Here is a 16,014-nt window from a genome sequence, read left to right on the forward strand (position 1 = left end):
GGATGTATCTCAAGAATACATATTTTCTGTCTTAGGCCTTCTCTTTGCCTGGACTGTTTCTTCAAGACTGATCATGAATGACCCAGGATTCACCAGGGATGCTAGTTTACAATGCCTGTCATTCAGATTCAGTTCTAGTAAATCAGTGTTTCTGCAAGTGAGATGTAGGCCTTTGTCTTCATAATGAATTTTTCAGATAATCCATATGATGCTCAGGTGTGATAAAACTATCATGGGTGTTTCCAGGCACCTTGAATCACCATCAATATGCCAACAAACTTCTGAATTTATAGGCCTATTCCCTGGTCTCTTCTTTAGAGTTCAGATCTTGCTTGGTCACAAGGAGTACCATGGAAGAGATTCAGGACGGACCAGGGCAAACCTATTGTGCCTAGACAAAACTGTTGGCAAAGGGTGGATAGTTTTCTCTTCAGATATGGAAGATGGGGCATGTATTTCACACAAGCTCCTGGCAGTAGGCCGAGAGTTAGTCAGTAGGTTCATATCTTCCTCTGAGTGAAATGAGTTTTCAGCACGCTGACCAGACCTCTTCTTCTTTCACAGTCCTTCCTATGACTGGATGAGGAGAGTCACACAGAGGAAAAAAGTATCAAAAAGGGGGAAGGCCTGTCTCTTATTTGACCATCTGGAACCCATTGAATTGGCTGAGCACCTCACTTTTCTGGAGCATAAATCTTTTAGAAGGATCTCAGTAAGGAACTTGACGGTTATTCTTCCAAGGGTAACAAGCAACGTGCCAACTTTCCCAAGAGTTGTGTGTTCATACTCGCAAGTGTTGGCAGCCTCTGCCACTGGGCTGTGCTGGAAGTGTGCCCTCAATTCACCAGAACAATCCCTTTTAACCAAATATAAATGTTATCCTGGCTTTAGTTTATGGCCCAGGAGTTCTATTTCTGCCACTAGGTTCAATGTCTCCTTTCATAGAATTAAAGCATGAGTTTTCTAAAGATTATGCAGAGATTTAACCATTCAAGGTATATTTGGTTCGAGAGACCTCCTCCAAGTGAACAGTTTTGCTGGGCCTTTTATTTATGGCAGTGAGGGTTGGGCGTAAGTTAACTTATTTTGGTATCTATACAATGCCTAACTATGAAAATAGGTTGCGAATTACGAGTTGTAGGCTTTGAGGAGATCTCAACACTAGATGGTCTCTTTAGAGACCTGACTTAGACTTTCTTCCCTACGCACCCTGAAGGACCCTCATTCCCTTTCTATGTTCCTTTTCCCTTCTGCTCACCTTCCTTCCTCAGCCACAGTCTCTTCAAGCCACCCTTTGTCATGATCTACTTCTTTATAGTGTCTCCAACAGCCAGTTACGTTGATGTACCTCGTGAACTTGGATGAAATCATCCTTTCCTAAGGACCCTGACGTAAATCAAAGCACTGCTCGGAAGCAAGACGATTTATTACTAGAACATGGATTTCTTTCTTTCTTTCTTTCTTTCTTTCTTTCTTTCTTTCTTTCTTTCTTTCTTTCTTTCTTTCTAAGCAACCTTATTTTATTTTTTCCTATCTCCCTTTCCCCTTGAAATACTAGAAACTCATTGTTTGTTAAGAGTATTATATTCCATCCATTTCCTGTTCTTAGTGTGCCATTGTATCTTAAATGTGCTTGTTCTTTGGTCACTGGTAGAACCGTAGTTCTTTTGTAGGAAATACTAACCCTGTCTGATACATTAATTTTCCCAGGATAATGGCCTACATGGCTTTTAGGATTCAGTAAGCTTGGAATTCTCTGCAATATAACTTTGAATTTCTCCCCTTCTTCCCCCTCCTCTAAAGCACTGTGATTTTTGAGTTTGTATCTGAATTTTGAAATGTAGCAAGATAGCCCATTAGAGGCACATAGGCAAAGAACTTGAAAGAAACCTTTATAAATGCAAAATGGAAGAAACCACCACATTGCTATAAAAGGCTAGCTCACTGCTTTTACTCAACTGTGTAACATCTAATTTTGTGAAAGCTCCATTGTAGCTCAGAATTTCTTATTCTTCTTTTGCCAAGTTCACAGATTATCAGAGCTACGTCATCCATGGCTGTCTGGAGAATAACCCGACATTGGAGAGATCTATTGCTTTATTTAATGGGATCTCTAAGTGGGTCCAGTTGATGGTTCTTAGCAAACCAAGTGCTCAACAAAGGGCAGAAGTCATCACAAAGTTCATCAACGTAGCACAGGTTTGCCCTCATCATAATCAGATTCGGGTTTGGGGATTCTGTATATTCATTAATTGTACTGAGAAAAGTCATTGAGGAAATTGGTGTTAACAATAAAACAGCACTGGACTATTAAACTGTGCGTAGATATATAATAAATAAACTATATTCCTCTCACATAGCAAGGTTACTTTTAAAAGGCAATGCTTAGAAGCACTTAATTGTGCTAATGTGAAATGACTAGCATTGTATTTTCAGCGAATTCAACTTTTATTTCATCGTAAACTGATGTATGTTTTCTCCCTAAATTCTTGTTATTAAAATTGTGCTCATATTCACCTGCAACTTGGAAAATCCAAACTAATTTTTCAAAATCCTTACCATGTGTTAGTGTTAACGGTGTTTGTTTGTCTGTTTTTGTAGAAACTCCTTCAACTAAAAAATTTTAACACGTTGATGGCAGTGGTTGGCGGCCTTAGTCACAGCTCCATTTCCCGACTCAAAGACACTCATTCTCACCTCTCTTCCGAAGTTACAAAGGTACCATGGGTTTTATCTGAACTCTAAGGAGGCATTATAGATTGCTGAGATGTGCTCTGGTCCTGGCATATATTATATAGGAGGGTAGTATTTTTTTTTTTTATCTTAAACCAATGTCGTTATATATCAGGTACAAAATAGAAAGGAAATAACCCCATTGTCCAAGCCTACCCATCAAACCAGGTTGCTGCTGGTGATACGGGTCACTATAGAATGTTCTGGCCAGGCTGGTGAGATGGCTCAGTAGGTGAGGATGCTTGTCATCAATCTGGTGACCGTTTGATCCCTGGAACCCACATTGTGGAAGGAAAGAACTTATTCCCAACAGTTATCCTCTGATTGGTGTATGTATGCTAAGCCATGTACTTGTCCTCCCTGATAGATAGATAGATAGATAGATAGATAGATAGATAGATAGATAATGTCCTAGCCAAAGATGACTATATTATAAATGTCACCAAATAGTTATGTGGTGCTTACTATATGATCGGCAGTCCAATAAATGTAGAAGATACCAAATGGGTAAAATAAATACTCCAAGCTTCTGATATGAATTCACAGATGCCTACTCTAGTTGCAACATTGTGGCACATGGGAGATGCAAAGGAAGGGAGAGTGGGAGCTCTTATATAGGAATATTCAGACTCATAACTGAGTTCCCACAAACAAAAGCATGCACCTTTAAAATACAGGTCACTGGTATTAGTAAAATAGTAGATTTTCTCTACAATATTAGTTTGTAGACCAAATCAAACAATCATTTTACTTACTGTGCAGAAAGGAACCTTTTCCCTTATACTAATACTTGGCAGTTGTAGGAGTAGGGTGTGTACTGCTTTAACCTGAAAAAAAAAACAACAATCTCAATTTGGTTAAATAATAAAGCGGTGTATTGTCTGAGGACCATGGCAGTCCAGTGGCAGGCGGTCTCCAGGAGTGACCATTCCAGAGCTTGGCTCAGTAGCTTTGCTTTCTGAATATCAGGGATGTGTAGCTACTTCTGTTCCGTTTTTAGTTTTCGTTTGTTTGCCTTCTTGCTGTTATTGGCCTGCCTTCCCTCCTGATTGGGCTTTGGGGAGCAACCGGACAAAAACTACTCTCCTTGACAGACTTCTCACTTTCTCTCTGCCCTCATTAATTAGAGACCCGCTTTCTATACGTTTTTGGCCATCTCAAGTCATATGACGGCCATCCTGGATCAATAGCAGCTGTCCAAGAAACATAGTGTACTGATTGGCTTCACCCTCTCTGTTCCTGAACTGTTTATGAACAAAACAGGTGGAATTCCCTTAAGCTTACTGCAGAGCCCATCCTAGGTGCTGGAGGTAGAAACAGCTCACGGGTCATGTGAGATGTTATTAGAAAGGGAAGATGATGGGTGCAATTTATTAGAAAGTCTAGCTGTTATCCACTAACCAGCCAAGGTTATCTGCACAAACACAAGCAAATAAGCCAGATAAGTACCATTATTTGGCCTCAGGCTCTACCCTCACCTCAAGTATAATGGGACTCACTGTGGGTTTTATTTTTTTCTTAAGTTTTGTACTACATTTCAAATAAAAGGCAAAAAGAATACTTAAGTTGTACAGAAAAAAAAAGCTTGGGGTTATACTATATCTCTATAAATTATGTATTTGAGGGATGGAGAAATGGCTCAGCTGTTAAGAGCTCTTGTTGATCTGCCAGAGGATGTAGATTTGATTCCTAGTAACTGAATGGTGGCTCACAACTGTCTGTAGCTCAAGGACCCAGAATCTAACAGCCTCCTCCAATATCCCCAGGCACTAGACCAGGCAGGCATGTGCTGCACACACTCACTTGCAGACAGAGCACTCATCTACATAAAGTAATAACACACACACACACACACACACACACACACACACACACACACACCCTTTCAGTTAGTAGGAATTCTAAATCTCCAGCTTAGTGCAGCTTTTCCTACCTTGCACTGTCTCAGAGTAACCTCCAAGTGACACTTGCAGTGTAACTTTCTTGGAACCACGATGGTAGTGTAAAATGCTACGCGCTTGCCTTTGTGAACTGTGATTTCTCATGACTCTCAGAATCCTAGGCACAGGTGCCGCCATTGAGCAGCTCATAGGTACGCAGAAATGTAAGATAGCCCTGTGTGGTTGCAAAGTGGAGCAGGCTGTGCCAGTGAGAGCCAGGCCCAGTGCATTTTTCTGAATTTTTTTTTTCCTCTTGGGTGATAGTTTCCTGCATCAACATTGGTACAGCTAATACTCCTCCACATAGCTGAGGAATTCCAAACCACATATTCCAGAATCTGGGAGAGGACAGGGGAGAAGGTCGCTGCTTGAAAGATCTTTCTACTTTTCCATCTCTTCCCAGAACTGGAACGAAATGACGGAGTTGGTCTCCTCCAATGGCAATTACTGCAATTACCGCAAGGCCTTTGCCGACTGTGATGGCTTCAAAATCCCCATCCTTGGCGTGCACTTGAAAGACTTGATAGCGGTCCATGTCATTTTCCCAGACTGGATGGAGGAGAACAAAGTGAACGTTGTGAAAATGCACCAGCTTTCTGTCACCCTGAGTGAACTGGTGTCCCTGCAGAATGCCTCCCACCACTTGGAACCTAACATGGATTTGATCAACCTACTCACAGTGAGTCCCAGGGGACCATAGTGTGCTGTTTGCACTTTGTATCTTAATTTCCAGTGTCATAGGAAGATATGTTGTACCAATTCACTTTAGAGGGAGAACAATTTGAGGTCAGTCCCTGGAGTCTAGTCCTAAGGAACCTGGTCTCAAAGGATGAGGAAAACGGAAACTTACACCCACAAGGAGCATGGCTTGAGACTGTAGCCTCTTGGCAAATCCATTTTCCTTCTTTGGGAGGAGCCTAGACTCTGTGCCTATGAACCTCTTCCCTAAGAGCCACTTTAGCCCTTCATGCTCCTTCAGCATACTTGGCCAACTAATCGGCTCCTTCCTTATATCCTCAAGTCCTCTGCTTCTATTTTGATTGAGAATTCAAAGACTCTGTCTGTATTCTTAATTTAAAACTCTTTATTTCGTATTATATTTATGTGTGTGCATGGTAGAGTGAGGAAGAGAGAGAGGGAGAGGGAGAGGGAGAGGGGAGAGGGAGAGAGAGAGAGAGAGAGAGAGAGAGAGAGAGAGAGAGAGAAAGTGGAGAGAGAGAGGTGGGGAGGGAGAAAAAGAGGGGAGAGGGGAAGGGGGGAGAGAGAGAGACTTGAGCACAGCACAGCAATCATGTGCAGGTCAAAGGACAACTTCACGAGTTTGTTTTCTCTCCCTACCTGTAGACAGATTCAAGGCAAAAACAGGCTGGTGTGTGTTTGTGGAAGGAGTTCCTTTTCCTGCTGGAAGTCGTCTTGCTGACTTCTTGCTTTTTTGTTTTTGTTCACTTTTCTCTTGTTTTCATTTTGTTGTTGTTGTTTGTTTTAGACTGGGTCTTGTTTAGCTCAGGCTAGTCTTGAACTTGTGGCCCCTTGACCTCAATCTCCCAAGTGCTAGGATTCTAGCCTTGGGCCACCATGTGCTGCTTTTTGAAAACATCTCTCCAGTTCTTTGTTCTCTCCCAAAACAGGAGCGGCTCTGTTGTGTTTTACCCTGGGCTTTGCACTTGCCTTAACTGCCCGAGGCATTGCTCTGCCTTAGACTAACTAGTTTTTCTGTTCGTGTGCTTTAGTTAGCACGTGCCCAGCACCTTCCACCGTACCTGGCACAACTAAGAGTTCAGGAGTCAGAGTGAATCCTGTGCTTAGGAGTGGTGAGCGTCAGAGGAAAAGGTCTGACACCCTTTTGTCAACTGCCACTCTATTTATTTACTTGGGCACTTGTAACAGATTGTTTGAATGGTCTTCAGGTCTAGTGTTTAGACACAACAGGTGTATAAAAGATGACATCTTCTACTGTAGCCTGCTTTTTTGAGGAGGGAGAAACATAAACAAATTCTCTTATCCTTGCTTAAACAAGCGAAGGTACAACTTCCCTCTTTGACTTCATAACAGCGCAGCATCTGAAACTCGGCTGCCATTGATGAGCCGATGTTTTCTTTTGATGTCCATAGAAAATGAAAGCGACGACTCTTCTTAAGCTCCGGCAGCCTAAATCACCTAGGACGGGCTGCGTTGGAGTAGGAGCCTGGCTCCCAGACGTCACCCATGAACTGTTACTAAAGGACACACCCCAAAGTAGAATGGTAATATGAACTGTACTCTTAGTGTGAAGTTGAAGTGGTCAACACACAGATGTCTTGGGTTTGTGTGATTCAACAGTGAACACAAAGATGTCCTCCATTGGGGAACCACCTCACAATAACTCAAGCACCTGCGTTGATTAATCATTTGCCATGTAAATCTGTTTCCATGAATCAGTGCCCAGGGTCTGTAGCCACAATCAGACAACAAACCACAGGACAGACAGATGATATCTGAAGAGAAGGGCCAGTGTGGTCCTCGGTTTCAACTGTCTGCCTCCAGACTGCACTTTTTACCATGAGTATAATGTGCGTGTGCCACCACGCCAGGCGAGTATAATGTTATAACACAGGTGCCTACATTTGGGCAATGTCTCCAACACCTTAAAGACAATAATAAAGTAGGGAAATTAAGTTTGAGTTTTAAGTGCATCAAGCAAGGGAAAAGTCTCTCCATGGTATAATTCTTGCCAGCATGCCCAAGACCCTGGCTCAGTCCCCAAACAAACAAACAATCACAAAACCTAAATGCACCAAGCCACATTATCAAGAAGATGTTTAGAAAAGTTCTGAAAAAAAATTTTTTAATGAAAGTTCAATGGTATAAATGGAAACTTGAATTTAAAAAATAAAAGCTAGGCTGGGCGTGGTGGCACACACCTTTAATCCCAGCACTCGGGAGGCAGAGGCAGGCGGATTTCTGAGTTCGAGGGCAGCCTGGTCTACAGAGTGAGTTCCAGGACAGCCAGGGCTATACAGAGAAACCCTGTCTCGAAAAGCCAAGAAATAAAAAATAAAAAATAAAATAAAATAAAAGCTAAGAAGCAATCCTTTTTGGTTAGGAAAAAAACAAATGAAAAGAATAATGCCAGAGTGTGCCCACCTCTCTTTTATTTTAAGAGCACAGAGGGACAATGTCGAAGCTACTTAGCATCATATTTAAGCCTGCATAGCCCAGAGTGATAGTGAAAATCCTAGGTAAGATTGACCTCTGCTTTGAACCTGTGCTGATCAGTCTTAACTATAGCTTTTTCATCATGCTTCTGTGATCATTCATGAGCTCTACAGTTCTACGACTCTAGGAATACAGAATGGCACAGCCATGAAAATAAGGAAACAGTTTTGTGGAGTCGGCCATGGCCCACTGACTCCCCTGGACAACACAGACCTGCAGAGCAGTCACGACACCTAAGCCAGTTTCTTCGTACATTTAAGGTCATCCTTCTCTCCCCACAATCAAGGAGAATGTTCATTACACGCAAAGGCACATTAATTTTTTTTTTCTGATGTCATGTGGAAGGTCATGTCCTCACCATGAGCCCTGAGGAAGCTTATGTGTCCACTGGAGTCTAGTGTCCACTCTATGAAGCACATACATGTTTGAGTTAAGAACCATGTGACTGCAGCTGTCTGAGGCATGAGAATGTGTCCACAAGCATAGCATTTGAGGGGTGAATTCCTTTTGCCCAGGTCAAATTTTTGCCTGAAGTGGCTGTGTTCTTTAGTGACCCAAATATGCTTTAACACGTTAAAAAATAGAAAGTGAGAAAACTCAAGTTAATGAACAATCATTAAACTCCTATTCTGTGCATCAGGCTGTCTGCCAATACTGGAACTTTCCATGACCACTAGTTCTCATGGCACCTTCCCCATCCATCTCCCTGGTAAATGCTCACATAGGCCCTGTAATAAATCCTGGGGGATGTCCCCAAAGTTTAAAAATGACAAACTTCTTGATACAAGGTTGGGGAACTCTCTCCTTTGGGTAAGAAATTAGTCAGCATTTGTCACTATAACAAATACCCAGTATAAATCAATTTATTGAAAGAAAAGGTTTATTTGGGCTCTGCCTGTTAACAGTTGGCTTCGTCACCTTGGTCCTGGGGTAAGGCTGCACAGCAGTGGGGCAACATGTGGCAAAACAAGATCACTCATCTCATGGCTGGGGAGTGGAAAGTGAAGAGGATGTGGCTGAGCTCCCACAATCCCCCTGGAGGCATGCTCTCATGATTTAAAGACTTCTCACCTGGCTTCACCTCTTAATGCCCTACTACATCACAATAGTACTGAGCCACTGAACAAGCTTTTAACATATGGACCTCTGAAGGACTTTTAAGATGTAAATAAATAGTAACGGTTGACGTTGGGTGCACATCTGCTCTCTGCTCTGGGCATATTAATAACATATAATTTATTTTGTGTCAGTGCAAAATTAAATAATATTTTTCTCCAACTCTTTCCATTATTTATTTAGAGAATAAAATTTATGAGGAAAAGATCCTGTCCTTCTCGGCACCGTGTCCTTTGTCCCTAACAGCATGAGTTAGGTGAAAAGCAGGAAACACATCATCACTCTGTAGAGATTTAGACTCTTCTCCCTTTCAGGGTGGATCTGGAGATGGCCTCTCACCTTGCGGCTCCAGTTCATACAATGAGGCATTCTCAAGGCCGATGCCTCAGTTTCATGATATATGAAACAGACAAACTCTTTTCATGGTATTTTTAGCCCCATCAGTTACATTTATCATTTTGAGCACATGCAAATAGCTGGAAAGCCCCTATGTTTTTACAGACTTGTTTTAGAAAGAAAAGAAAATGAAGAGAAGAGAGAGAAGGAGGAGGAAGGAGGAGGAAGGAGGAGGAGGAAGAGAAAAAAAAGGAGAGGACGATTTGCTAAACTGATGAGTGTAAATATGATCAAATGTGTTTTATTTCATAATAAGCAAATCTTAATATAAAATCTAACTCTGGAGCCACCTGTGCTGACAGGATTGAAGGGTAAATGTGACAGATAATGGATCAGAAAATTGCCCAAAACCATCAGGAGCAAAATATGTTAGACAAATTTGGTCATATTACTTAAAATTAGAAGGTAGGCAGGGAAAAATCCTTCGGTCCCCTCCAAGATCTGAGAGAGGAAACGGTTGAGGGAGCAGGGCAGAAATGGTATCAGTGGCCCTGGGGACAGTTTTCTGTTCACAGATAAGCACCGTTACATGTGGCTGCCTCATTGTCTAGGTGCCAAGCCTGCATCTGTGAGCTTCTAAGCAAAGCCAGTGGGATGAATATGCATTAGCTCACCTAACTCTTCACCAAGGTCATGGGTGGAAAGCTATTGCTGATCAGTAAGAAATCAAGAAGCTTAATCACTTGCTCAGGATCACAGTATTGATAAGTAGAAAGAAGACATTTGGAGAAGACCAAATTATGCATCAGTCTTTGCACATCTGTGTTGGGAAAATACCCAACAAGGACACTTGCAGGAACATCTCATGGATTTCGTAAGGGTTTGTGGGCATTTCTGGTTGAACGTCCTGGAGTTGCTCTTACTCCATCTGAGGAAGCTTGTACCAGTCATCCTGGGACTTGGACCTCACAGGCCTCAGAGGCAAGTCAGGAGGAAGGGAACCTGCTAGCCAATCCGAGCAGGGGCTGATAACAAGGAATTTGAAAGGAAGACTGCATTTAGCATTCTCTCGCTCTTTATGGAAACTGCTCCACGCAAGGCCTCAGACTGCAACTGAGACAAAAAGGACAGATGTCCTGCCCACTACCTGCCTACTTCTCTCTGGCGATCTTAGGTCCTAAAGAATGGATGTAATATTAACCATCACAGGTCCCAGTGTGTCCATCAAATATCCTTTTTGTGCATCCTATTTCACTCTTTTGAATAACTTCCTGGTTCCTAGAGGCCTTTGTCTGTGACAAGTGTGACTAATCTTTGGAGAAAGGTAAAAACCACAGAGTCCATTCTTAGCAAGCAGGATTTTCAAGACCTAGGAAGATTTGGGGACCATTTTATAGGAATGCCGACTTTACTCTTCTTAGGAAAGAAGTTCAGGTAACAAAGTCAACCTTCTCTTCTTTTCATTCCTTCACGTTCACACTCCCTCTTGAGTCTGTCCTGATCACTGGGTCTCTGGAGTTCCCTGTGTGTAATGATAATAGCAATAAATGCACATACACCGATAACAATATCATATAGCAGTCCACGGGACAGTCTGATCTGCTGAATCCTTGTGAAGCGGTTTGAATGTATTCTTTCATTTGGTCCTCACTGAAGTCTGGTTTGTTGGAGACTTGTATAGTTATTCGCACTTTGCAGATGGAGAATTGAAGTGCTAGAGCACATAGAACTTGTTCAACACTCCAGAGTTCACCAGTGTCAAATTTAGGTTGGAACAGTGGCTCCATCCAGCCTTTGCATTCGCTCTCCTCTTTCCCAGAATAATCCCTGTAACACTTGGAGAGAGGTGGCTCACTTCATACATAACAGGCATGGATGTGAACCCAATGTGTTCTGTGGTTGTTTGCTTGAATTCTGTTTCTTCGAGTTAACTGCCAGACTTTTGAGGGCAAAAGGCTACTCTTTGCACTTGGTTATCACCAAGACTTTGCACGATGTTCTGAAAACAATAGGATCTGGACTAGTTTAGTCTTTATTTCTATGGATCTTTAATCAGGTCTTGTACTATGCACCTGTCCAGCATCCAGACTATAAAAATCTAGAATCCATTCTCTCTCTCTCTCTCTCTCTCTCTCTCTCTCTCTCTCTCTCTCTCACACCTGAGAATATAAAAGTGGTCCAGCCAACACTGCAAGGGACCAGAGTCCATTGCATTTTTTCCTGATGCTCATGACCTCACCAGAATAAACTTGTTCTTTTCAAACTTTTATTTCTCATCTCTGCATGCCTTCGCATCTTTTTATGCCTTTATATCCATCCAGGTTACGAGGCATGAGACTTCTAATGTTCAATTTGAAAATGTTCCATTAAAGTACATAAAGAAATGAAGTCCAACATACTCAGCCGTGTCTTCTGGTTTTGTCATAGCTCTCTCTGGACCTCTACCACACGGAAGATGATATTTATAAACTGTCACTGGTGTTGGAGCCTAGAAATTCCAAATCGGTATGTATTGTTTTTGTCTCGGTGCTAAACTCCTCTGTTTGTCATTGACCATTTTGATGGTGTTTTGTGTTCTAAAGAATGAAGAACTCTGAAAAGATCTGTATTCTTTCCTTTTGACCAATGGGCAAACTTATCCCCAAAGGCATTATTTCTTCACATCATGTGTTAAGGAGGAAGAAGAATTATTGATCTTTTCTCTTTTGTGTCTAAGAGTTCATCTATACAAAGGGGGAGAGGGAGAGAGAGGAGAGAGAGAGAGAGAGAGAGAGAGAGAGAGAGAGAATAAAAAAGAGAAAAGAAAAAACAATGTCTCACTGTTTAAGATGCTGTCTTAGGTAGGGTTTCTGTCCAGATCCCTTATACCCTTCTGGGCTTTGTTATAAACAAACAGGGTCTAGACATGGTTCCGTGGTTAAGAGCATTTGATGATCTTGCAGAAGACCAGGTTCAGTTCCCAGCACCCCCATGGTGGCTCACAACCACCTGGAACTGCAGTCCTAGAGGTTTGGGTGCCTTCTTCTGATCTCCACACAAGGGGGCACATTCATGCATGCAGGTCCAAATACTCATATACACAAATAAAAAAATGAAAGAAATAAACCAACTGAAGAAAAATATCAACAGGAGCAGGACAAAAAAACGCCCTCATTCCCCGTGAACGTAGTTCAACAAATTTTTAATCTGTCTCAAAAATTATGTGACTGAGAGTGATTGAAGGCAACACCTAACGTTGACCTCGAGAGTTCACATACACATGCAATACACACGTGCACACATATGTGTGCACACATTTATGCACACAGAGTCATGGTGTGTGAAGAGCAGGATGTAAACTGGGTATGTATGGCTCTATCTAGATGGTGTAAAGTTGTTGGTTTTGCTAGTAACCCACCAGTAGCACCTACCACAACTTTGCTGGAGGTTAAAGTGTGTTATGGGTCCTCCTCAGTTTCTCTTGAAAGAAATTTATCCCCAGTTCATATTAAATAAAGAGCCTCATATTAAATATTAAATAAGAGCAGGTTTGCCTCTGTAGACCAGTGAAAACACCACCACCACATGAGAGTCTCGGAGAGGAAAGTACACAAACCACACAGTGGCCTTAGCTGGGTCGAAATTGGATTGTATCTCCTGTGTGCAATATGCACCATTGCCACCACATTCCCCATGTAGACAACTCTACTAGGAAAGCCTGTGGAGAAGTCAGTAGCTCCAGAGAGGACAGAGACCCGAGTATTCACAGAATAGTCTGCAGTGATTAGCACATTAAACAAAGGATGGGGAGAGAGGACAGAAACTTGGCCACATGTTGGTTACTAGTTGTTGTATACATTGAATGCAGATTTAACATGAAAACCATTTGAAAAAATAGATAAAATTAGATAACTTTTAGTTTTGAGACAGGGTCTTGGTATAAACCCCAGGCTTGCCTCAAACTCCTGGTTTGCCTCAGTCTTCTACATGCTGGAACTTCAGGTATATGCCACCAAAGCCAATAACTTGATAACTATAATCGTCTGTGTGTGTGTGTGTGTGTGTGTGTGTGTGTGTGTGTGTGTGTAAAAGTCCATGGTGCAATATGAGGTAAATCTTTAGGAATGATTTAGTGATTTCTAAAGTTAGAGAATTTGAATGGGCTATTTGTGTGGTCCAGGAGTACACACTTTTATACCTATTTAAAATAGAATGTAGGCTTCTACTGAACGAAGTGCACTATTAAAGTATGTCCTTAGCCATGTGTGCTGGCACACATCTAGAAGACTCATACTCAGAGGCTAAGACAATGGAATTATATGCACCAGAGACACATAGCAAGGGACTTTGTCTCAAAAAGTCCAGACTAAAGTGAAACATGGTTTTAGTTACTGATTAGATTCTATTAGCAAAAGATGTTGGTTTATAAACAACAATGTAAAACTGGGTATGGTGGCCTCATGGGGCAGAGGCAAGAGAATTTGTTCAAGTTCAAGACTGTTCGTCCTGGTCTATGTTGTTTCACACCTACTGGGGAGACACAGTGAGACTCTATCTTGAGTAAAACAACAACAACAACAAAAGCCACTTAAGTCTTTACAGATGTTCATATAGTAAATTTTCTCTCTTGGTGGATCAAGGTCCAGCTAATATTTAAAGCTGTGTATTTGTTCTTTTAGCAGCCAACCTCCCCAACGACACCTAATAAGCCTGTAGTACCCCTGGAGTGGGCTTCAGAAGTGGTGCCAAAGCCAGACCCCACAATCATCAACAAACACATAAGGAAGTTGGTTGAGGTAAGTAATTGAATGATAATTACCAGAGAGCTCTAGAAAACACCTTTTTTCTTTGTTTGTAATTTCTTTTTTTATTTTATTTTTTTAAGGATTTATTTTATGCATATGAACACACTGTAGTTGTCTTTAGACACACCAGAAGAGGGCATCAGATCCCATTACAGACGGTTATGAGCCACCATGTGGTTGCTAAAAATTGAACTCAGGACCTCTGGAAGAACAGTCAGTGCCCTTAACATCAAAGCCATCTCTCTAGCCCAATCCTTTTTCTTTCTTAATATTCTATTATTGTTCAGAAATCAGATGCCATCCATGGAAAACAGATCTTGGCGAAATAGAATCAATTGAGCTTGAACATCGATTGATGAACAATTGACACTCCTTGCTTCCTGGTTCAGCCCCAAGAGAAGAATTTACCAGAAAAGACCTTTCTCTCTCTTGACTGTGTCTTCTTATTTACCCAACTGTTCTCAGCTCCTTCCAGTTCCCCTCTTGAGCATTTACCACCTCTGTCACTGCCGTCAACTTGAAGGACTTTGAGAGTAAGAATTACTTGAGGATTTAACCATAAGAATTTCTTATGAAAACCCACTGCAGAAAAGGTGCTCACATCCAAGCAGGGAAACATCCCCTAAATTATTTTTGCTTTACCTGCTGTGTATTATAAGGGTTTTATGACACAGCCACACAACACCACTGATGTCTGAAAAATCATTCAGTCTAAGTCAAGGCACTTTCAGGGTCCTCCCTGATGGAAACAAAACAGACTTGGGTATGGTGGTGCACCCGTGTAATCCCAAGCCTTAGGAGGCTTCAGGCAGGATGTTGAGACCCTGCCTGAAAAGATTGGAGGGCAGGGAGGCCCACAGAAGAGTAGAAGTGGAAATGGCTCCCTCACTGGAAATTGTGATCAAGGCCTGATTAAACCCCTGCTTTCATGGACTGCTTCAGTGTAGATTACAATAAGGTTGAATGTGTGAGACAGAATATCTATGAGATAGATAGTGCTTTTTGCTGGAAAAGGATTTTTAAGAACACAGAATGTTCTTTGTCTTGGGAAGCCCAGGGATTTTGTAATAGTTGAGAGACGTTTGTGGTGTATGTGTGAGACCGTAAGAAATCACTAGAAGGCATAGCATGGAAGGCCCATGTACTAATGCTCAGCTGTCATGCCAGTGAGGGAACATGAGGCAGGAGAGTTTGAGTCAGCCAGAGCTACACAACAGGACCCTCTCTCAAAAATAAGTAAGCCGCGTGTTGGGAAGACTGCTGAAGATAAAAGGACTCCCCGATCTTCTGCAGGGCCTGACTTTGATTCCTGGCACCCACATTGGCTGACTAACAACCCAACTGTAACTCCAGTAAGGGGACCCAAGCCCACTCTGGATTTTGTGGGCACCTGAATGCCTGTACATGAACACATACACACAGGCATGCATACAGTTTTAAAAATAAAATAAACATCAGGCAAACAAGCCAAGAGAAAACCCAAGCCAGCCAACAGCAACCACAAAGGTGATAGGGAGGGAACAACCACAAAGGTGATAGGGAGGGAACAACCACAAAGGTGATGGGGGGGGGGGAACAACCACAAAGGTGATAGGGAGGGAACAACCACAAAGGTGATGGGGGGAAAACTGTTGCTGAGGGAAAGGGCTGAGAACACAATATGGCCCAGGGCAAAGATGAACAGAGTTGAGGAGTGGAGAGGGTGGCTTCAAAAGGATACCAGGAGGGCTTTGCACACCAGGATGCTCTGATTCCTGAAAACAGAAGTAGACAGCTTGCTCCTTCCCTCTCCCCTCCCCTCCTTCTCTCCCTCTCCTCCCTCCTTTCCTTTCCTTTCCTTTCCTTTCCTTTCCTTTCCTTTCCTTTCCTTTCCTTTCCTTTCCTTTCCTTTCCTTTCCTTTCCTTTCCTT

General features: G+C 42.2%; 1 protein-coding gene across 2 annotated transcripts in view; it reads left to right on the top strand.

Annotated features, from left to right (window-relative positions):
* Rasgrp3 (RAS guanyl releasing protein 3) overlaps positions 1 to 16,014 on the top strand; it is a 92,799-nt gene that overhangs the window by 62,407 nt on the left and 14,378 nt on the right. For both annotated transcript variants that reach the window (XM_021217702.2, XM_029531475.1), the window contains exons 6-11: positions 565 to 712; positions 2,026 to 2,199; positions 2,602 to 2,718; positions 5,077 to 5,352; positions 11,748 to 11,825; positions 13,979 to 14,095. In XM_021217702.2, the coding sequence (XP_021073361.1) occupies positions 565 to 712; positions 2,026 to 2,199; positions 2,602 to 2,718; positions 5,077 to 5,352; positions 11,748 to 11,825; positions 13,979 to 14,095 (910 nt within the window). The remainder of the gene's footprint in view (positions 1 to 564; positions 713 to 2,025; positions 2,200 to 2,601; positions 2,719 to 5,076; positions 5,353 to 11,747; positions 11,826 to 13,978; positions 14,096 to 16,014) is intronic.

The sequence above is a fragment of the Mus pahari genome, chromosome 18 (genome assembly GCF_900095145.1).
Source record: "Mus pahari chromosome 18, PAHARI_EIJ_v1.1, whole genome shotgun sequence".
NCBI classification, from domain to species: Eukaryota; Metazoa; Chordata; class Mammalia; order Rodentia; family Muridae; genus Mus; species Mus pahari.